We start from the raw sequence: 24,675 nt of genomic DNA, 5'->3' as shown, positions 1-24,675 counted from the left end.
ACTCAAGGGTGAAAACAGGCTGCCTAAGTATGGTTCTCAATCAGAGAAAACTATTGACAGCTGCCTCTGATTGGGAACCATACCAGGCCAAACACATAGAAATACAAACATAGAACAAAACATGGAATTCCCAACCCAACTCACACCCTGACCAACCTAAAATAGAGACATTAAAAAAAGGAACTAAGGTCAGGACGTGACAATATGCATGCACCACTTTTCCATTTTATTTTATTTTTTCTTTTTTGAAACAAGTTTTTTCATTTTTTTTCACTTCACCAATTTTAACTATTTTGTGTATGTCCATTACATGAAATCCATATAAAAATCAGTTTAAATTACAGGTTGTAATGCAACAAAATAGGAAAAACGCCAAGGGGGATGAATACTTTTGCAAGGCACTGTATGCCCCTCTGGTGGGAGCTAATCCGTTATCATCTATGGATTGCGAGTTCAAAAGCATGAGTTAAACTTTGGACCCCTCGATCTAATCCAAAGCTTCCTGGTTCCTAGCCAATCCCTGTGGCCTAACTCTCCTGTTAATCAACCGATTGGAGATTCACATCCAATAAGATCACAGACCATTGGGGATATTATGCTCCCTCATTCGTCAGTCGTCAGGAACGGCCTCGTCCATCCATTTCATATATGGCAGGCTCCCGTCCTCAACTGGAAAACTCAGCACCTCTGGAGTCTCATAGGGATGGACAGATCTGGGGTGGAGGGAAGGAACAACATAGATATTAGGCAAATTAGCATCCCTACTGCCTTCCTGAGACCTGAAGTACTGTTGCCCTGGACCCAGAAATGCTTTGGCTTTACCTGACATGTAACTGCTTGGGATGATTTCTAAAGGAACCAAATGTAACTTACTTGACAAAGTCTGTGACCCTCTGGATCTTCGAGGTCCTCGTCTTCACAAACTACAATGCAGAAAAGTCCCTGTTATCACTCTGGAAAGTTGGTTTCAACTCACAGCGTAATTCTGAATGACTGGCCAGAGACTTAAAAGCTCTGCCAAATAACCTTACCATCAGAATTTCTGTCGCATCTTGAACCTCTCCTTTCCAGTAATACCTATGGGACAAAAAAAAAAAAACCTTGGGACATGCAGTAGGAAATTGTACACACACAGTGAAAAGTATACTTCTGTGTAGTGTATCACATCCGGCCGTGATTAGGAGTCCCATAGGGTGGCGCACAATAGGCCCAGTGTAGTCCGGGTTTGGCCGGGGTAGACCGTCGTTGTAAAGAAGAATTTGTTCTTAACTGACTTGTCTAATTAAATAAAGGTTCAATTAAAAAAATAGATTAAAAAAATACACACTCAAATATAATGGTTCTAAATAGTACCAGATAGAGGTTATTTGGCTTGTAACCAGGACCTAGAAGTTAACATCCACCACCTGTCAAATGCAGGTAGAATTTGACATTGGCAGGTAAGAGCAAATTCATGCTTGATCCGAAAATGTGGTTGGAGGTGATATATGGATGGTGTGACGCAAATGCAGAGCCTCCATAGGCACGCAAAGGCCAAAATGAGCTTTGTACCGCATCGCCATGCACCTCTCATATTTTGTAACAATGCGGAGGGCTCCATATGGGCTCCATAGGGCTGCTCTGCATTGACATGATTGGTTGACGGTAGTTGGGGTAGGAGATCCTGCATAAACACAAACTCACTTCCTTGACAACTACCTTCACAACAGCTCTGCGCTTGCGAAGCGCAAGAAGTATGAATGCACTGACTTCAGCAGTGGACATATATGACCCAATTCAGGAAACTAGCCATATGTCGCAAGTCATGACTTCACAGGAGAGACGTTTGAACGTAATTGTTTTTATTTTTATCAATATGCGTTTTTTGGGAGAATTGCCTTCTCGATAACAAATTTATGTCATCTGTAAATATGAATAAAGTTGTTAAATTACAAGCCCTGTGGGATTAGCCAAAGAAAGTCAGGAACCTTCCCACTAGCCATGATTGGCTGAGATAATGAGTCGGCTGGACATTCAGAGAAATTCGTTTCAGATTGGTCTGCCATGTAGGGATTGTGTCTATAAAATTAGCTGGTCGTTATGCGTAGAAAATGCTTTTTACTGCAGTTTTTTTTAAATATATAACGTTAGCCATGGAGAACTGCAAATATGTTGCTACTGCTCTCAATAACTTTGCTGCCCTGAATTTATTGGGCGCTATTGACAAAGGTCAGTGGGAAAAAGTTGTGGATTAATTTCTGGAGGAAGGTCGTGGCATGCTGAGACTTTGATTATGAAAATGAATCAGATGAGAAATTTAGGTAAAAACCTTCCCTGATTTAGGTACAAAAAATTTAATTGAAGAAGACATTGTAGATTAATTTATGTGTGGGTAGCGTTAGTGATGTTTTCTCAGAATGCCATTTTGCATGGCTAGCTAATGTTAGTTAGCTAACATTGAACCTATTTGGTTAACTTTAGCTAGCTATGACAATCGGTTTGTATTGCTAGTTAAAGCTTGCTGTTAGACAGCCAGCTGCAGTTCGATGGCTGCTTGCTGATTAACATTGAACCTATTGGGTTATCTTTAGCTATCTATGACAATCGGTTTGTATTGCTTGTAACGTTACTTTATGGACTGGGATTGAAGTAAAAAAAATAGCTAGCTAGCTAACGTTAACATTACATTTCTAAATTAGCTTAACATTAGCGGTGGCTGGCTTGCTAGCTAACATTAACTTACGTGTATGAAGTGTGTGTAACGTATGGATGAAACGGTTACGGGTTCACGATAAACCACGGTAAAATTCCCGACGATTAATATTACCATTTCAAATATTAATTATAATTAAAACCATGTTTGATTACCACAGTTTGAAAAACTCACTGTAAATACTGTCCAGCATCAACCAAAGTTAGCAACAGTCTGAAGCAGGCGCAGCATGCAACGTGAGTGTTGTTGTTTTGTGTGAAAACATGGCGGAAGGCAGTGACAGCGCTCGGGAGATTTTTCAGCCTTCCAAGAAGACCAAATCTGAAGTGTGGTCGTATTTTGGGGTTCATAAGAGTGCTGAGGGAAACTTAATCGAAGATGGTCACCCTGTCTGCAGAACATGCAACAACAAAAAATGGATGCGAAACATTTAAAATCTTTTGAGTCATCTTGGTGACCACCACCCACTACTTTATAGCGAATGCAAGGTAAGTTAACTTTTAGCTCAATGCATGATGTGGGGACTTCGGAATGGGGAAAAATGTTAAGGTTTGTCTAACTTGCTAATAGCTTGTCAATAATGTAAACTGAAGCTTTCAGTGTTATTTACTCTTGTAAAAACACTACACGTTGTTCTGCTGCTGTATACATTGTGTGTCTGCATCGTGTGTCTGCAGACTCTATTCGCCCATTGCACACGATAACACGTTAGGTAGTTTAGTCACCCACCAACATATTTTGTTAATTTAAAATCCGGCAGACGTCGACTTGGTTGTAAAAGTGTTCCAACAGGAGAAACACTATACAAGACTCCTGTATTTATGTCAATTGTTGGGCTCATTACAATTACCATCACAGTCTTAAGACTCATTTGTATTTATGTAAATTGTCCATTGGGTCATTGCATATACTCAAATGCAACACCGAAGAGACTGTGTGTAAGTGAATAATAATCATAATGTAACAATACTAGTAATAATAATAAATTTGCTTTTCCCTTGTTTACAGAGTGGGTGTGCAGCAGGCAAACCCAGTGATGCTACCGGTCCCTCCTCTACAGTTGTGACACAGACACTCGAGCAAGCATTTAAAAAGTCAGGCTGCTTATGCACCCACGTCAAAAAAATGCTCAAGACCTCACTGCAGTCCTTTTCGTATTACATTGCAAAGGACATGATGCCATTTCAAATTGTTGAGAGGCCAGGCTTTCTGAGGCTGACGAAGGTTGCCTCAGAAAATACTTTAAAGTACTATAATATCTCTGCATTACTTTGCTATTTATATTTTTGGAATCTTTTACTTCACTACTTATCAAGGGAACATCCCTGGTCATCCCTACTGCATTTGATCTGGCAGACACACTAAACACAAATGCTTCATTTGTAAATTATGTTGGAGTGTGCCCCTGGCTATCTGTAAATAAAAAATTGGTCTGTCTGGTTTAATATAAGGAATTTGAAATGATATATACTTTTGATACTTTATTTTTAAAACCAAGTATTTTACTTTGAAGGTTTCTATCATTAGATTTACTCAAGTATGACAATTTAGTACTTATTCCACCACTGGATGTGGCTGGAGGTTATAGCATTTCTTTCACATGACCCATCAATTTAGACAACGGTGTCTGGGCTAGCGTCACCTAATATTTCTGAAATATTTTTATCTGGACACTTTCTGTTTACCTAGAATTTTTCCTTATTGTAGGCTAATACCACTTTTAGTCTTATTCTTTACTACACTACTCACTGTTTAGCACATGACCTCACATGTGAATCCTTAAAGAGATAGGTGGGGCTGGCTTAAGAGAGTGTGAACAATGCTGAATGGGTGTAGACAACGGAGAGCTCTCCAGGAGGTAGCAAAACATTCAAAGGCACTTTTCTCAAAAGTGAGTTTATCAACTTTCAAATTTTGCTACATAAGACTGATCTGAGCCGGTCAATCATATCACTGTAAATGCTGCACGGCAAATCCAGCGATCGGAATGACCATGCAGTGCCCTTCAGATGTTAATTTCACCAGCCACATTAGCGGGTGGTCAGGGCTCCCCAGCGCGAGCATTTCACTCACATTTGTTAATAACAATAGTCAAGTATTATCATAAATAGTAAAATAAATGCTGCAGGAGCTGATTTCAAATTATTTCTGACGTTTTGTTTCATAGCTGGTTAAATAATCGCACAAAATCAAAGAACTACGAATCCGATTTAGCCTATTCCACCTCGCGCTGCAACACTGCCTTACTGGGGGCTGGCTGTGCACACATGAAGAGCTGAGTAAAATATTCATTTTTAGAAGAGCTGAGCACAGACATAAAAGTTGGTCTAATTTACTTGAAGTGAAAGTCTACTGAAGTGAGAATTTGTCCTTGTGTTTCTTGGCTATTTAAAGGTTTTTCATCACAAGCTAAGTTTTTTTTCCTAAGTTTGAGTTTCAACTGCTAGGGAAGAAAAGACAATGTTTCTACTTGTCAAACTCAATCTCACAGGCACAAATATGTCTCTAGTCATGCAACCACGGTATCCTTCCGCCCTTACACTGGCAGATTAACATTTTTGTCTCATCTGTGACATTTTGGTTAAAATAATTACGTCACAAAAATGTAAATAAATTAAACAATATTGCACATTACTTCTTACTAGTAATACATTTATTGTTTTAGAAACATTACAAAGCATGCTCATACATTTTGGGTGTTTTATTGGTGTAATATTAGCGGGATAAAACATATTTTGGGTTGTAAAAAAATCTGAGTGGCTGCCATCTTTCTGGACAAAAAGTAAATGTTATGCCCTGCTTGTAACCACAGAGTGCTATCAAGAACATTTTTTTTCTAAAAAGGACCAAAAATGGGTTCCATTATGGTTACCTTTTGTGGGGCTATCTAGAACCCCTATTTATGGTTCTGTCATGACGTTGGTCTCTGAGTATAGCAACCCCATCCCCCGCTCCCTGCCGCCCCCCTTTCCTCCTTCAACTAGGCTGCTGTGGTCAGAGGTCGTAAATTCCTCAGAAGACCCTGCCTCACAGTATTAGAGGGTAAACTTTCACAGAGGACAAAGGAAATCCTTCCACCTCACAGAACTCGAGGTACGAACAAATTTCATGTTCCAGAGAAAGTGTAAAAGATCGGTGAAGAATCCAGCTACGAACTGGTGCGTTTGTCACAACTTGGGAAGCTCAAGAGAGACGGTGTGGCCACATTACCATAACGCTGTTTATATAATAGCCTCATATATGAGGTTTACATCTAATTGTTGTATAAGATGAATGAGTGAGTATGATACTGTTTGTATAATGGTGTAATATGATTGTGGACTGTTTAATGAAGAAAAATAAAATTCCCAATTGGATTTGAACTAAATTAGAGGACCGCCCCTGAGCCCAGTTAGGGTCAGACATCCTGGGACAGCCCTTTTCTGCCATTCCGAATAAAACCCAACTTTGAGAAATTATCAGCAGACCATGTTTTTCTCCATTAGGGGAGGACAAAGGTTGTAGACCATTGCTGAATCTTTTAACCATACCACGTGGTTACTCTTATACCATCGATACCGACAGAATAAGAACAAGTCTTTGATATTGATTACTAGTCTGCAGCTAGGAATTCGGTATCATTGAACGCGAAGAACGACAACCGCCGAAACATCCATTCTACAATGAATGTCACTTCGAACTATCCCCTCTAAACAACACAGAGAGAGAGAGACGGACAATTCTACAAAAGAAAGACTTTTCACCAGCGATCAAGATGACACACTGAGCGTAAATATATATATTGATTGCAATTGTTCCCGAATGAGTGAGCGTTCATGTGTAAGGGATTAGCATTTTAATTGTTATAATTAACTCTGTAGGGACTTCTTAGTCGACACCCCCATTGCCCCTTTGTCTAACAAGCCTCCATGCCGGTTCAGCCCACTAGGGCACATTCTATCATCTCATGTAACCATATTTACTGTTTGTTTATGCATTTATATGAATTACTTAGTTAGTAATAAATACATGATTTAGGACAATTGATGTATGGATGACTCATAGTGAAGACTAGGATTCGTGCAGATAACCAACAATTTACGACGCTTAGAATGAGACTAAGGTGAGGGAAAATAAATAAATCATTAATCAGAAGATTATTGATCAGATATGAAAATATCTGAAAGGTTATATTGGGAAATTATAGTAAAGACACGATAGTTCTTTATAGAACCTTTATGGATAATCTGAAAGGTTATTTTTGGATCCTTTTGAAGAAACATCTGGTCAGCCATATTATATTATTACAATTATTGTGTTAATTGACACGTTAAATGAAGTGAATTACATCTGGAATAGCTGGGGGTCCCTGAGGAGAGAATTGAGAACCACTGATTGACACAAGGCCACACGTGACTCTTTCACAAGAGACCATCTTTGCCCATAGTCATAGATAATGTCATTTCATAACACAACACATTAGATAAACTGGAATAAAACACTCTCACTCATGGTTGCACAAACAGTTAGTCTCAAGTCAAGCAGGACATTCAGTAACAGACACAGCCACTTTGACTGACAGCTGGCCAATATCCACAGTTTCTCTACAGTGACACAAGTCACACAATGGCCTGCTAAGTTGAGGGTTTGGCACTTGTTTCTGGCCTGGTGGCTGTTGCTGTATCTTACTCCATCTAGCTTTCTCTTATCTTAGGCCATGGATAAGAATGTATGGTCTGTTCTCATAGAGGCTTGTCAATGTTTAAACAGCTACTCAACGAGGTGTTACTGAAGTTACACTTTCAGGAAATAGAACAGCCTGACCTGCTACTAAAATAGTTACGTATCAATCAGTTGAATACTGAGTTAAAGGAGAGTTAATGGCGATACCCAGCAGGTAGTGGTTAGAGTGTTGGACCGAAATGTTGCAAGATCGAATCCCTGAGCTGACAAGGTAAAAATCTGTCGCTTTGCCCCTGAACAAGGCAGTTAAACCACTGTTCCTAGGCCATCATTGAAAAAATGAATTTGTTCTTAACTGACTTGCCTGGTAAAATAAAATGCCAGTCATTGCACTCTGTCCTTATCTGACCTTCTTTTGGTGGCTCAATGACATTGTGCATTCAACTTGTAGATAAGTAACTATTTTAGTAGCAGGTCACTGCTGTTCTGTTTCCTGAAGGTGTAAATCCAGTAGCACCTTGTTGAGTAGCTGGTAAAACATTGACAAGCCTCTATGAGAACAGAACACACTTTCTTATTCATGGCCAATGCATTTACAGGCTTACACACTTTAGATTGAAACTTTCTCACTCTCTTGTGGTAATGTGAGTCATTTACATTCAGTCAAGTAACCACAATAGTGATTTCCTTAGCAACGGGTACCCATACTCAAGAAGTGCATGCGTGCCAGCTAGCCAGACAGAACTTACATCGTAGAAGTCCTGGGCAGAATATTGATGCATGCTGCCATCCTCCTCTCCATAAGGGCTCTGTGGACAAGAGTGGGAAGGAGGAGAGAGACATCAATTAAAACACTTATGGATATGATCTGGTTATTTTGAGGATATGTTGTTTCTAATTTTGAAAACAATTGAGAACATTTCCTCAATGCTACTGCAAAACTGAAATCTGTCTCACCTCATTTTTTTTTTTTTACCAACATGCCACCTGCACAACTAGAGGAGATAAAACTCTAGATCACCTTTACTCCCTCGCCCTCTAACAAGAAGTACCAGTGATGCGCTCAATACGGACGTGGCCCTATGAAGTGGATGCAAAGCTACAGGACTGTTTCATAGCACAGTCTGCAATATGTTCCGGGATTCATCCAAAAACATTGAGGCGTTGACCACATCAGTCACCGGCTTCCTTAATAAGTGCATCGACGATGTCGTCCCCACAGTGACAGTACCTACATAGCTCAAACAGAAGCCATGGACATTCCAACATCCCAAGAATGCCAAAGTAACCACTCTAAAATGACTACCTCATAGCACTCACGTCTGTAGCCATGAAATGCTTTGAAAGCCTGGTCATGGCTCCACATCAACACCATCATCCCAGACACCCGTGACCCATTCCAATTCGCATACCTCACTAACAGATCCACAGGTGATGCAATCCCTATTGCACTCCACACCAGAACTGGGCAGAAAATGTGCATGAGTTTCAGGTCCCTGTATTAGGGTAAAACTAGGTCCTCAAAATAAGGCCTTAGGAAATATATATGTATGTTGTATTTTATTCACTTTGGATCTCACTTGAGAGATCCGTGAAATCCATCGGACAGAAAATGGATGAACCCATAACAAATACAGTCATGGGTGGTAACTCCACAATTTAACCGAAAGGCAAGGCGGGAAATATTTGAATACGGCTTTAGACTAAGCAGTGTATTAATTTAACACTGTTCCGGTGTCTATATGTCAGTGTTCATTTGTTTTATTTCAACAGTGGAGAATTTGCTGTGCAGCATAGTGTCAAAGCTTATTTATACTTATCTGTACACAATATAATTGGTTGGTTGCTTGGGTATACTTGATTATCTACAACTGGGGTATGTTCAGGAGAATGGAAATGAAAATAATATTCATATAGAAACAGACGTCATCTCTCCCAATCCAACAGACAGAAGTTAAACTCAACTCCGTGGCCCATGGGAGACTGGACACTCACAAGGCGTAAGAGATTGGGGAGGCAGTCTGGGCACCCTTCATCTATCCAAGAAGATACAATCCAGTTATCAAACTGGTTTGCTCCCCTTGGTGCCGGACCTACCAGCCCTGGGAGTCAGCACGGATCCTGGATGTTTACCAACAGCCGGCGGCCGCCCAGTGGCACCTCCCTCACGGCCATGGCAACCACAGTTCAACAGGTTGCTTCCCCATCGGATTCCATCACAACCAACATCATGGTGGGCAGCTTGATGGTGAGAGATTTTGGCCTGCCTATGATCTGTGGACCGACCAAGGTCCACTGTCACCAAGGAGCCTCTGTCCATGACATCAACTCCCTCCTGCCCACGGTTCTGGCCAACTACTCTAACATTGAGACCATCGTCACTCACATAGGTTTAACGACCTTCGTTTTAGGTGATCGGAGGGAGGACTACAAAAATGTTTTAAACATGCTCGCTAGCACAGGGAATATAATAATCATCTCTGTTCCCCTCCCGTGATACCGAAGGGGTTCGGTACGTTTCAGCCGACTCATCAACAAGTAACTGAAGAAACTTTGCAACTTTGTGTGACAACTTTGATTTGCTGTGGAAGAAACCAGCACTTTTTAACAGAGACAGGATTCACCCTAACCGCAGGGGTTCCAGGATTATTTCCAGCTGTTGGATTCTAGCTTGAAATATACTTAATCATGTTACCATACTAGAATGTATTGATTCATTTACATGTACACTTCCTGTCAAAACTTTGGGGTCACTTAGAATTGTCCTTGTTTTTGTCCATTAAAATAACATCAAATTGACCAGAAATACAGTGCCTTGCGAAAGTATTCGGCCCCCTTGAACTTTGCGACCTTTTGCCACATTTCAGGCTCCAAACATAAAGATATAAAACTGTATTTTTTTGTGAAGAATCAACAACAAGTGGGACACAATCATGAAGTGGAACGACATTTATTAGATATTTCAAACTTTTTTAACAAATCAAAAACTGAAAAATTGGGCGTGCAAAATTATTCAGCCCCCTTAATTTAATACTTTGTAGCGCCACCTTTTGCTGCGATTACAGCTGTAAGTCGCTTGGGGGATGTCTCTATCAGTTTTGCACATCGAGAGACTGACATTTTTTCCCATTCCTCCTTGCAAAACAGCTCGAGCTCAGTGAGGTTGGATGGAGAGCATTTGTGAACAGCAGTTTTCAGTCCTTTCCACAGATTCTCGATTGGATTCAGGTCTGGACTTTGACTTGGCCATTCTAACACCTGGATATGTTTATTTTTGAACCATTCCATTGTAGATTTTGCTTTATGTTTTGGATCATTGTCTTGTTGGAAGACAAATCTCTGTCCCAGTCTCAGGTCTTTTGCAGACTCCATCAGGTTTTCTTCCAGAATGGTCCTGTATTTGGCTCCATCCATCTTCCCATCAATTTTAACCATCTTCCCTGTCCCTGCTGAAGAAAAGCAGGCCCAAACCATGATGCTGCCACCAACATGTTTGACAGTGGGGATGGTGTGTTCAGGGTGATGAGCTGTGTTGCTTTTACGCCAAACAAAACGTTTTGCATTGTTGCCAAAAAGTTCAATTTTGGTTTCATCTGACCAGAGCACCTTCTTCCACATGTTTGGTGTGTCTCCCAGGTGGCTTGTGGCAAACTTTAAACAACACTTTTTATGGATATCTTTAAGAAATGGCTTTCTTCTTGCCACTCTTCCATAAAGGCCAGATTTGTGCAATATACGACTGATTGTTGTCCTATGGACAGAGTCTCCCATCCAATAAATGTTGTTTCACTTCATGATTGTGTCCCACTTGTTGTTGATTCTTCACAAAAAAATACAGTTTTATATCTTTATGTTTGAAGCTTGAAATGTGGCAAAAGGTTGCAAAGTTCAAGGGGGCCGAATACTTTCGCAAGGCACTGTATAGTGAAGACATTGTTGATGTCGTAAATGACAATTGTAGATGGAAACGGAAGATTTTTAAATGGAATATCTACATAGGCATACAGAGGCCCATTATCAGCAACCATCACTCCTGTGTTCCAATGGCACGATGTGTTAGCTAATCCAAATGTATGATTTTTAAAGACTAATTGATCATTAGAAAACCCTTTTGCAATTATGTTAGCGAAGCTGAAAACTGTTGTGCTAATTAAAGAAGCAATAAAACTGGCCTTCTTTAGACTAGTTGAGTATCTGGAGCATCAGCATTTGTGGGTTCGATTGCAGGCTCAAAATGTCTGGAAACAAAGAACTTTCTTCTGAAACTCGTCAGTCTGTTCTTGTTATGAGAAATGAAAGCTATTCCATGCGAGAAATTGCCAAGAAACTGAAGATCTTGTACAACGCTGTGTACTACTCCCTTCACAGAACAGCGCAAACGGGCTCTAACCAGAATAGAACAAGGAGTGGTAGGCCCCGGTGCACAACTGAGCAAGAGGACAGGTATATTGGAGTGTCTAGTTTGAGAAACAGATGCCTCACAAGTCCTCAACTGGCAGCTTCATTAAATAGTACCCGCAAAACACCAGTCTCAAACAGTGAAGAGGCGACTGGGATGCTGGCCTTCTAGGCAGAGTTCCTCTGTCCAGTGTCTGTGTTATTTTGCCCATCTTAATATTTTATTTTTATTGGCCAGTCTGAGATATGTACTTTTTCTTTGCAACTCTGCCTAGAGCATCCCGGAGTCGCCTCTTCACTGTTGACTTTGAGACTGGTGTTTTGCGGGCACTATTTAATGAAGCTGCCAGTTGAGGACTTGTGAGACGTCTGTTTCTCCAGCTTGGTTGGAGTCCACTTGTGGTAAATTAAATATATTGGACATGATTTAGAAAGGCACACACCAGTCTATATAAGGTACCACAGTTGACAGTGCATGTCAGAGAAAAAACCAAGCCATGAGGTCGAAGGAATTGTCTGTAGATCTTTGAGACAGGATTGTGTCGAGGAACAGATCTGGGGAAGGGTAGAGAAAAATGTCTGCAGCATTGAAGGTCATTCTTAAATCGAAGAAGTTTGGAACCACTAAGACTCTTCCTAGAGCTGGCCGCCCGGCAAACAGAGCAATCGGGGGAGAAGGGCCTTGGTCAGGGAGGTGACGAAGAACCCGATGGTCAATCTGACAGAGCTCCAGAGTTCGTCTGTGGAGATGGGAGGATCGATGGAAAGATGAGCCTGCTCCAGAGCGCTCAGGACCTTAGACTGTGGCAAAGGTTCACCTTTCTAACAGGACAACGACCCTAAGCACACATCCAAGACAATGCAGGAGTGGTTCCGGGACAGGTCTCTGAATGTCGTTGAGTAGCCCAGCCTAAGCACGGACTTAAAACAGATGGAAAGTCTCTGGAGAGACGTGAAAATAGCTGTGCAGCAATGCTCCCCATCCAACCTGACAGAGCTTGAGAGGATCTGCAGAGAAGAATACAGGTGTGCCAAGCTTCTAGCGTCATGCTTCAACAAAGTACTGAGCAAAAGGTCTGAATACTTATGAAAATGTGATATTTTTGCAAACATTTCAAAAAAAAAAAAATTGCTACGGCATTATGGGTTATTGTGTGTAGATTGATGAGGAAATATAACAATTTATTCCATTTTAGAATAAGGCTGCAACGTAACACAATGTGGAACAAGTGAAGGGTTCTGAATACTTTCTGAATGCACATTACGTACACTCATGACCAAAAGTACTTGGACACCTGCTCTTCGAACATGTAATTCCAAAATCATTGGCATTAAAATGGAGTTGGTCATCCCTTTGCTGCTATAACAGCCTCCACTCTTCTGAGAAGGCGTTCCACTAGATGTTGGAACATTGCTGCAGGGACTTGCTTCCATTCAGGCACAAGAGCATTAGTGAAGTCGGGCACTGATGTTGGGCGATGAGGCCTGGCTCGCAGTCGGCGTTCCAATTCATCCCAAAGGTGTCGATTGGGTTGAGGTTAGGGATCTGTGCAGGCAGGTCAAGTTATTAAACACCAATCTCAACAAACTATTTCTGTATGGACCTCGCTTTGTGCACGGGGGCATTGTCACAATGAAACAAGAAAGGGCCTTCCCCAAACTGTAGAGCCAATGTTGGAAGCACAGAAGCATATAGAATGTCATTTCTGTATGCTGTAGAATTAAGGTGTCCCTTCACTGGAATTAAGGGGTTAGCCAGAAACATGAAAAACAGCCCCAGACCATCATTCCTCCCCCACCAAACTATACATTTGGCACAATGCATTGGTGCAGGTAACATTTTCTTTGCATCCGCCAAACCCAGATTAGTCCATCTGACTGCCAGACCATTTTTATGCGCTATACACACTTCAGCACCCTGCGGTCCCATTCTGTGAGCTTGTGTGGCCTACCACTTTGCGGCTGAGTTGTTGTTGCTCCTAGACGTTTCCACTTCACAATAACAGCACTTACAGTTGACCGGAGAAGCTCTAGAAGGGCAGAAATTTGACAAATTGTTGGAAAGGTGGCATCCTATGACGGTGCCACGTTGAAAGTCACTTAGCTCTTCAGTAAGGCCATTCTACGGCCAATGTTTCTCTATGGATATTGCATGGCTTTGTGCTCAATTTTAAACAACTAACAGCAACGGGAGTGGCTGAAATAGCTGAATCCACTCATTTGAAGGGGTGTCCACTTACCGTGGTATATATAGTGTATTTTGTGTAGTAAATATTTCAGCATTATTTTCATTGTTTTTTATTTGTTGTTTTTTTCCCTGTAAAGCACATTGCATTGCATTCCATGTCTGAAATGTGATTTATAAATAAAGCTTGATTTGATTTAGATAAAATATTATCTGCTGTCCGATAGATTGAAATATTATAGGACATTGTGTGTGCTCTAGTCATTATATTTATATCTGGAACATGCAGCCCCAGTTGCAGCCCTGACATTAGTTGAAGGCAGCAAATCTGAAAAGTAGTCACTTTCTGAGATCTGTATTTAAATAGTTAAACATCTAATTTTTTTCAGATCTGTATTTAAATAGTTTTCACCTCCAATGTAACTATTTGTTCTGCCCAAAAAATAGTTACTTTCCACAAAGCATATTTAAAACTATAGTTATCCCAGGTCTGCTCCACACTGCCCTCTCCCACCTGGACAACTCCATAGTGCCCTCCAAGCTCATCATTAAGCTCAGGACCCTGGGACTGAACACTTCCATCTGCAGCTGAATCCGGGACTTCCTGATGGGCCACCCCCAGGTGGTAAGGGTAAGCAACAACACATTCGTCACACTGACCATCAACACGGTGGTCCCTCAGGGGTGCGTGTTTAGTCCCATCCTGTACTCCCTGTTCACCCATGACTGCGTGGCCATGCACAACTCCAACACCATCATTAAGTTTGCAAACGACACGACAGTGGTTGGCCTGATCACCGACGACATTGAGATAGCCGACAGAGATGGCCGCCTCGCTTCGCGTTCCTAGGAAACTATGCAGTTTTTTGTTTTTTTTACGTGTTAATTCTTACATTAGTACCCCAGGTCATCTTAGGTTTCATTACATACAGTCGAGAAGAACTACTGAATATAAGAGCAGCGTCAACTCACCATCAGTACGACCAAGAATATGACTTTCGCGAAGCGGATCCTGTGTTCTGCCTTTCACCCAGGACAATGGAATGGATCCCAGCCGGCGACCCAAAAAAACGACTTCGTAAAAGAGGGAAACGTAGCGGTCTTCTGGTCAGACTCCGGAGACGGGCACATCGTGCACCACTCCCCAGTATACTTCTCGCCAATGTCCAGTCTCTTGACAACAAGGTTGATGAAATCCGAGCAAGGGTAGCATTCCAGAGGGACATCAGAGACTGTAAAGTTCTTTGCTTCACGGAAACATGGCTCACTGGAGAGACGCTATCGGAGTCGGTGCAGCCAGCTGGTTTCTCCATGCATCGCGCCGACAGAAACAAACATCTTTCTGGTAAGAAGAGGGGCGGGGGCGTATGCCTTATGGCTAACGAGACGTGGTGTGGTCACAAAAGCATACAGGAACTCAAGCCCTTCCTAATTTAGAATTCCTCACAATCAAATGTGGGAATTCTCTTCGATTAGAATCACAGCCGTATATATTCCCCCCCAAGCAGACACGTCGATGGCTCTGAACTAACTTTATTTGACTCTTTGCAAACTGGAATCCATACATCCTGAGGCTGCATTCATTGTAGCTGGCGATTTTAACAAGGCTAATCTGAAAACAAGACTCGCTAAATTGTATCAGCATATCGATTGCGCAACCAGGGCTGGCAAAACCTTGGATCACTGCTATTCTAACTTCCGCGATGCATATAAGGCCCTGCCCCGCCCTCCTTTCGGAAAAGCTGACCACGACTCCATTTTGTTGATCCCTGCCTACAGACAGAAACTAAAACAAGAAGCTCCCACGCTGAGGTCTGTTCAACGCTGGTCCGACCAATCTGATTCCACACTCCAAGACTGCTTCCATCACGTGGACTGGGATATGTTTCGTATTGCGTCAGACAACCACAAGCTAAGCGTCAGTATACAGACAAAGTAGAATCTCAATTCAACGGCTCAGACACAAGAGGTATGTGGCAGGGTCTACAGTCAATCACGGATTACAAAAAGAAAACCAGCCCCGTCACGACCAGGATGTCTTGCTCCCAGGTAGACTAACTTTTTTGCCCGTTTTGAGGACAATACAGTGCCACTGACACGGCCTGCAACCAAAACATGCGGCCTCTCCTTCACTGCAGCCGAGGTGAGTAAAACATTTAAACGTGTTAACCCTCGCAAGGCTGCAGGCCCAGACGGCATCCCCAGCCGCGCCCTCAGAGCATGCGCAGACCAGCTGGCTGGTGTGTTTACGGACATATTCAATCAATCCCTATCCCAGTCTGCTGTTCCCACATGCTTCAAGAGGGCCACCATTGTTCCTGTTCCCAAGAAAGCTAAGGTAACTGAGCTAAACGACTACCGCCCCGTAGCACTCACTTCCGTCTTCATGAAGTGCTTTGAGAGACATGAAGTGCTTTGAGAGACTAGTCAAGGACCATATCACCTCCACCCTACCTGACACCCTAGACCCACTCCAATCTGCTAACCATGTGTATGTGACAAATACAATTTGATTTGATAGCCTATAGGGAGGAGGTCAGTGACCTGGCAGTGTGGTGCCAGGACAACAACCTCTCCCTCAATGTCAGTATGACAAAGTAGCTGATCGTGGACTACAGGAAATGGAGGGCAGAGCATGCTTCCATTCACTTCGACAGGGCAGCAGTGGAGCAGATCGAGAGATTCAAGTTCCTCGTTTACTAAGGAATTATCATGGACCACACACACCAACACAGTCGTGAAGAAGGAACGACAACGCCTCTTCCCCCTCAGGATCCTAAAAAGATTCGGCATGGGCTCTCAGATTCAATTGAGGGCATCTTGACCCCCCCCAAAGTCAATACTTTGTAGAGACACCTTTTGCAGCAATTACAGCTGCAGGTCTCTTGGGGTATGTCTCTATAAGCTTGGCACATCTAGCCACTGGGATTTTTGCCCATTCTTCAAGGCAAAACTTCTCCGGTTCCTTCAAGTTGGATGGGTTCCACTGATGTACAGCAATCTTTAAGTCATACCACCGATTCTGAATTGGATTGAGGTCCAGGCTTTGACTAGGCCATTCCAAGACAAGGCCATTCCAAGACGTAAACCACTCGAGTGTTGCTTTAGCAGTATGCTTAGGGTCATTGTCTGGAAGGTGAACCTCCGTCCCAGTCTCAAATCTCTGGAAGACTGAAACAGGTTTCCCTCAAGGATATCCCTGTATTTAGTGCCATCCATCATTCCTTAAATTCTGTCCAGTTTCCCAGTCCCTGGGATGGTGTTCTCAGGGTGATGAAGGGTGTTGGGTTTGCGCCAGACATAGTGTTTTCCTTGATGGCCAAAAAACTCAATTTGAGTCTCATCTGACCAGAGTACTTTCTTACATATGCTTGGGGAGTCTCCCACATGCCTTTTGGCGAACACCAAACATGTTTGCTTATTTTTGTCTGGCCACACTTCCGTAAAGCCCAGCTCTGTAGAATGTACGGCTTAAAGTGGTCCTATGGACAGATACTCCAATCTCCGCTGTGGAGCTTTGCAGCTCCTTCAGGGTTATCTTTGCTCTTTGTTACCTCTCTGATTGATGCACTCCTCGCCTGGTCTGTGAGTTTTGGTGGGCGGCCCTTTCTTAGCAGGTTTGTTGTGGTGCCATATTCTTTCAGGTTTTTAATAATGGATTTAATGGTGCTCTGTGGGATGTTCAAAGTTTCTGATATTTTTTTATAACCCAACCCTGATCTGTACTTCTCCACAACTTTGTCCCTGACCTGTTTGGAGAGCTCCCTGGCCTTCATGGTGCCACTTGCTTGGTGGTGCCCCTTGTTTAGAGGTGTTGCAGGCACTGGGGCCTTTCAGGACAGGTGTATATGTACTGAGATCATGTGACAGATCATGTGACACTTAGATTGCACACAGGTGGACTTTTTTAAACTAATTATGTGACTTCTGAAGGTAATTGGCTGAACCAGATCATATTTAGGGGCTTCATAGCAAAGGGGGTGAAGACATATGCATGCACCACTTTTAATTTTTTATTTTTTTATTTAAAAAGATTTTCTGAAGCAAGTCATTTTTTTCACTTCACCAATTTGGACTATTTTGTGTATGTCCATTACATGAAATCAAAATAAAAAATCTGTTTAAATTACAGGTTGTAATGCAACAAAATAGGAAAATTGCCAAGGGGGATGAATACTTTTACAAGGCACTGTATATGTACATATCTACCTCAATTACCTCATACCCTTGTAAATCGACTCGGCTGTTACCCCATGTATATAGCCAAGTTATTGTTACTTATTGTATATTTATTCCTTGTGTTATCATTTTTTTCTCTCTGCATTGTTAGAAGGGCTTGTATAAATAGGCTTTTCGCTGTTAGTCTACACCAGTTGTTTGACGAAGCATATGACAAAAAAAATTAGTTTTTGTTTAACTTGATTTGACTGCTCTAACCTGTGAAGACAGGAGGGAGGATGGCCATTTACATTTTGGCAGAAGATTGTGGCTTGTTTGAAAGCTACTCAGTGTTCTCTCCAGGCAGGCACACGGTAAACAGAGAATAGCTCATCTACATGCACCACAGACGCAGGGAGAGAGGAAGCTGCACTCACAGTAGTACTCCACTGGCTTATGGCTTTCACAGCTTACTCACTTATTTCCTATAAATGCAGAAAGAGAAAGCAATAATAAGAGCTTAGGTCTGAAGTGAACGTAACATCACTCAGTATTCCGGAATGCTCCAAATAAGTATGTATTATTATTGTTATTATTGTTTTTTTTAATAAGTCATCTACAAATAGGAGAGAACTGACGCATTGTGGAAATACTAATTACCCAGCATATATTCTAGTTAGTGGTTAGATATATCACATGGGTGATATTAATAGGGCCAGGAGTTTTTCCTGGCCAAGTGTCCTCACCAGGAAAAACTCTGGGCTCTATACCGAGACTGGTCTTGAGTATGACAACACTGGAGTGTAGTATTCTGTTGTGGTAATGGTATGTTGTCCCAACCTGGTCTCAGAGCATTTTGTATAATTCTGTATCTAAATCCGAGAAACTCAGTTTAGTATGATGTGTTACGATTGGTATGGTATGTATTAATATGTGGATGTCCATCACCCATTTCGTAAGATGCGCTACAAATTACAATTTGTATTATATGTTAGGAATTTGAAAATGTACAATATGTACAACGTAGGATATGTTACGATTGCTATGTGGGTGCTAATGTTAGCTAGCTTGCTAACGTTAGCTAGGCTAGGGGTTAGGGTTAAGTTTCAGAGAGAGGTTAAAGATTTTAAGTAACCATCTGTCTTACGTAACCATACCAAACGTAACATATCATACTAATTTGAGTACCCTCCTTTTACATTTACTATATTATGTCTCGTCTCTGAGACCAGGCTGGCTGTTCGGTAGCCTACCTGCCTATGTCCTTGGCTGCCTGTTCATTGGGGCAGTTGATGAGGAGGACCGAGTGGTGTCCAGGTACGTAGCTCCCCGTGAAGGCAGAATGGAGCTGGACACACAGGGCCCTCAGCATGGGATACATGGACATGGTCAACACCATTCCCTGGAGAAGAGGATGGAAGGGAGAACAGCAATACAATTCACTTTAATACAATCGCAAGATGTCACCCACACAGTAACAAATTCCTGTAAATTTACAGCAAAATTTCACTGTGAGGTACTGTAATTCTAAATTACAGTACCGTGCTGTTCCGCTACACTGATTTAGAATTACAGCAGCATACTGTGAGTTATGGTGCATTGTGGGAAAATGTTGTGGGGCGAAATAATCTCAGGCTCATTATCATATTTTGAGGATTGCCTTGAAAGGGGGTATATTTGTTGCACCCATTAGCGAGAATGATCTATTTCGCCCTGTAGTCAGTGCCAGTTTAGAAACTTTTGTTAAGGCCTCTACAAGTGCAAGCGGTGTATAACAGTAAATATTAATTGGTATACTGTAATATACAATTACATATTCACTGTTAGCAATTGCTGTAATTGTATTACAATACAATTTAACAATAAAGTACTGTATTCCTTTTTTGTTATAATTTTACTGCAGTGTTTCGTAAAGGATGGAGCATTGTGGAAAAATGTTGTGGGAGAAGAAAGAATAGCTGGCTCATTAACATATTTTAAGTGGCTATGTTTGTTGCACCCATTAGTGAGAATTCTGTACCAATTGAACTGATTTAAAGTACAGTATATTGGGTAAAGATCACAGTGACAGTGGGTCTTAAACCTATAATGGTTGAATATTAACCCTCCTGTAGTGTTCGTTTCATGTTCATTAATTCTGTGTTCCCGGTCCAAAATGACCGCCCCCTTATAGCAGATTATAAATCCATAATAATACATATATTATCACCTAATGTTGTGTTAGATCTTTTTATCAACTTACGTTCTTGTGAACATTACAAGTTTCTAATTTGCAGTTTATGGCCTGTAGGCCTCATTGACCTGAGCTCATACAACTCGTTTTTGAGTTTAAAAAAAGCATAATGTATGGATTATTTTGACTTGAACAAATATTCCGCTGAAATTGATTGTGCTATTTATCACAGACTACTTTGTGTCAAAGTTTAACAAGGACTCTCTCCTCCTTACCAGTGTCATGATCAAATATATGATCAAGAACCTCACATTCAGTATATCGTTTGGTCATGTGCTGCCACAGAATGAATTGTGAGCAAGGCCTCAAAAAAACTGTATATATGAGAGTTGCGAGAAAAGTTATATTATTGAAACAATGTTGCAATTTTTTGTGAGAATGCCAACAGGTGTGGTTCCCGTAGGGGAAAGATTATATTGGGGAAAGGTTCCTGTTGGGGTTGCCATGGAAGCCAAGAAGAGGAGTGGGGTGTGTGTGTGTGCGCTCAAACACACATGCATGTGGGGGTTTGGGAGACGAAGTGTGCCCATCTGATGAATGGGCATGTGCCTGAACTAAATTTTAGACACTAATTGTAGTCTCACCCGTTCATTTCTAATGACCGGTCATTTTTGTACACCTCAGGTGTACAAAAGTTAAATAAAACACCCAAAATCTTATGAAAATCAGCCAAATGTATTTTGTGTGTTCAGATGCCCTGTGTGGACAAAGTCATGGAACCTTATGACAATCAGATTAAATGAACTACATTTTTCACAGAGAAAACTTGTAAATCAGTCCAATTCGACCAGAAACACTGCAGGAGGGTTAAGCAGTGTCCCTTTGATTTGTTTTGCCTTGTAATCACTGCCAGTTTGGAAGCCTTTGTTTAGTTATTAACTTAAAGTTATTAAACACCAAATATTCGTAAATATGCTGTAATATACAAATACCTAGCAGCCAACCTGCTTGCACTCATCCCATGTGATTACAGTAAAATACCAACATGATTACAGTAGCATTTATTTTCTTACATTATAGTAGGCTCATTTCACAGTTTTGTACTATGTCAGTCATTGCTCTGCATTTTACAGTTACCTACAGGAAGCTGGTGGCAAGTTCATGTGAATATTACAATAACGTACTTTGCACTAGCCAGCGATGGGCAAAGATACCTTTTGGATGTATGTTATTACAAATACAGGATATTTTGAAGACCAATGTATCCTTAACTAAAACAACATTCCCAGTAACGGATACAGATTTGTTTGACATGCGTTTTCTTTAGCACCCTTAGATGAATGCACTGACTGGAAGTTGCCCTGGACAAGAGTGTCTGCTAAATGACAAACATGTATTTTAGGCCAGTGACATACAAATGACAAAATACGTATTGGAAGTATTGAAATACCTATTTCAAATACATGTAACAGAATACACTGCCTGTCGTTGGCATGAGCTACCTGCACTGTAAATCTGCAAAAGTTTACTAACCACTCTGCTTCCAGTGATGTACTGTAAATTCTAGAAATACAGCATGTTACTGTAGTCAGGTGTTCCAGTACTATGCTGTAAATTTGTGTTACAGTAAAAGTCCTGTAAATCTATGGTAATTTACTGTACAGTAATTTACTGTACATTTACAGCAACCTTCTGGCTACTGTACTGCTTGTAATTTCCTTGAAAAATTACAGGAAATGTTTTACAGTGCACCTTGAGGTGGTAGTAATGATGATGACATAACAAACATAATACTTTTACATATTTTTTATTGAACATTTATTTACTCAGAATACCTTTTTTCCCAAAGGGAGAACCATGTTGCCCTTAGTCACAGATCTAGTATTAGATACCGCAACTCCTAATCTTAACCATTAGTGAGCTGAACAAAACCTAACCCTGCATCAGTGTTTATAGGGACATATTTCACATGTCACATCTCTGAGTTGAGGTCACATCAGGACAAGTGGTGAAAGGAGTTAGGACACGGTCCTGACCCTGACGGTCATTCATTGGTAGCGAACAAAGCTAGGTATTATCCATATAACTGTCCTCTCAGAATGCTGGAATGCTGTGTCCGGGATACAGCTTGGTGACTCTCTCTGTCCTCTATCCTCTTATCATTGCACTGCCACAGCTGAATGGTTAGTTGGAACAGATAGCGGCCAATTTATAATCCGCTCTCTCTCTGCAGCTCCTGTCCCTGCTTCATTGCAAGCGGCATGGTATGAGATGGAATGATTGGCATTTCAATCAATATTAAAGTGCCCCCTCCCTCCCCGTCCAAAACATCCGCCAAAATGTTTTATAATTAAACAGACGCATTTCACGTAGGCTAATTAAATAAATATGTGACTAGGCCTATTTGGTGAGGGTTGCCCCATATAATTTAACTGATTTTATATAGCTAATGTGTTACTTATTACTACAAAACTCCATCCAACGCGAAAATAATTTGCCACCTGCTGGATACAAATCATTTTATTCAACAAAATAATTAACTTACCATACAGATCACGAACAATCCTAAACGACAGAGAATTTGAGCTAGGGACTCCTTGTGAAATCGTGGGTACAGCCAGTCCATTTTACTCTGACCGAGTTCTTCAAACTGTCAGGTCCGGGAGAGAGTGAGTTCGAGAACAGAGGCACCTTGTGCGCTCAATTTGTCCTGGAGAAGGGGAGAGTAGGCTACTAACTTCTAGGCAGCTATATGCTTACCCTCACCTACCAATAAAGTTCTCACTTCATAGTCCGTGAGTAATTTCTGGTGAATAATAGTCTATTTTGAATGTTCAAAATCTGCAAAAGTGAACCTTATCCAGCAGAAAAGTGAGTAAACCATATATCGGTGGATCAGCGCAGTGGAAACAAGAATCCGCTTGTCATTGGATGTTTGACACTTCCTGATACAACAGCGTCCAACGAAACACCGGTTTCGCCCTAGGTCGCTACCCGAAACCCTGTCACAAACAGTTTTTGCGCTGTCATAAACAAGCGCTTTTCACTGGATGCGAGAAAGTGGATAGAGAGTGGGAAGTATGTTGTGCGCAGATTAGGAATATAAATGGTTGAATTTTTTGTGGGCGAGGCTATACTGTAGGCCCGCTTGTTTGACAGGTACAATTGAGTAAATCTGCCAAATATATGCACAAGGAAACAGCTCCATTTACCTGCACACCAACATCAGGGTCATGGCATCAACAACACAATAATGGTTGAGTTTATTGAACACGCAGTTCATAATTATAAAATATATAAATATGTTATGATAAACAAAGACATAATGACATGTCCTAAAAAATATTGCCACAACCTAATCCCACACTGTGAATATATAGATCATTTGAGGAACTTGGTTTTCTTTATCATAGGCATCAGACATCTTCCGTCATTAATCAAGACACTGGCTTCTTTCAGATTCTCTACCCTGGCTTCACCCAGTTTGGGACAAGGGTAGAGAATTGGAATATAGCCACATACTTCCTCCTATAAGGGCACACCCACAGAGGACATGGTGGTGGACTTTGACAGGGCACACCTTTAAATCAAAATAAAATAAAATGTATTTATGAAGCACTTTTTACATCAGATGTCACAAAGTGCTAAACAGAAACCCAGTCTTACAAATGTATTCGGGATCGGAGTCCCTTTCCCAGGACGGTTGAGCTAACGTAGGCTAATGCGATTAGCACGAGGTTGTAAGTAACAAGAACATATCTGCTATTGTCAGAGAGCTTAAATTGTTGTTCATCTAACTGCACTGTTCATTTTACAGTTACTGTTACAGTGAAAGAATACTATTGTTTGAGGAGAGTGCACAATTTTGAACATGAAAAGTTAAACAAATTAGGTAGGTATTAGGTATTTAAGGTAGGTATTATGTATTTGGGTAGGTATTAGGTATTCAAATTAGGTATTTGGGTAGTCTTGATACAACGTTTTGAACAGAAATTAAATGGTTCATTGGATCAGTCTAAAACTTTGCACATACACTGATGCCATCTAGTGGCCAAAATCTATATTGCACCTGGGCTGGAATAATACATGATGGCCTTTCTCTTGCATTTCAAAGATGATGGTACAAAAAAAATAATACAAAAGAATGGTTGTTTTCTTCTTTGTATTATCTTTTACCAGATCTATTGTGTCATATTCTACTACATTCCTTTCATATTTCAAACTGTTTCCTATCAAATGGTACCAAGAATATGCATATCCTTGCTTCAGGACCTGACCTACAGGCAGTTAGATTTGGGTATGTCATTTTAGGTGAAAATTGAAAAAAAAGTGCTAATCCGTAAGAGGTTTAAACCCCAAAATAGCAAGCAATGCAGATGTAGAAGCACAGTGAGTAGAAAGGCAGAA

General features: G+C 41.2%; 1 protein-coding gene across 1 annotated transcript; it reads right to left on the bottom strand.

The window, feature by feature from the left end:
- Positions 1-271: 271 nt before the first annotated feature.
- On the bottom strand, positions 272-23,373 carry zgc:63972 (protein CutA homolog). The gene is made up of 6 exons (XM_036968105.1): positions 22,814-23,373; positions 19,349-19,497; positions 8,104-8,163; positions 1,032-1,077; positions 874-923; positions 272-713 (listed from the first exon to the last, which is right to left on the bottom strand). Exons 1-6 carry the CDS (start codon positions 22,892-22,894, stop codon positions 611-613), a joined length of 489 nt encoding a protein of 162 aa, XP_036824000.1. The 5' UTR covers positions 22,895-23,373; the 3' UTR covers positions 272-610.
- Positions 23,374-24,675: the final 1,302 nt, after the last annotated feature.

Source organism: Oncorhynchus mykiss, chromosome Y (genome assembly GCF_013265735.2).
Source record: "Oncorhynchus mykiss isolate Arlee chromosome Y, USDA_OmykA_1.1, whole genome shotgun sequence".
NCBI lineage: Eukaryota > Metazoa > Chordata > Actinopteri > Salmoniformes > Salmonidae > Oncorhynchus > Oncorhynchus mykiss.
This window is presented reverse-complemented; position numbering and strand designations above follow the sequence as displayed.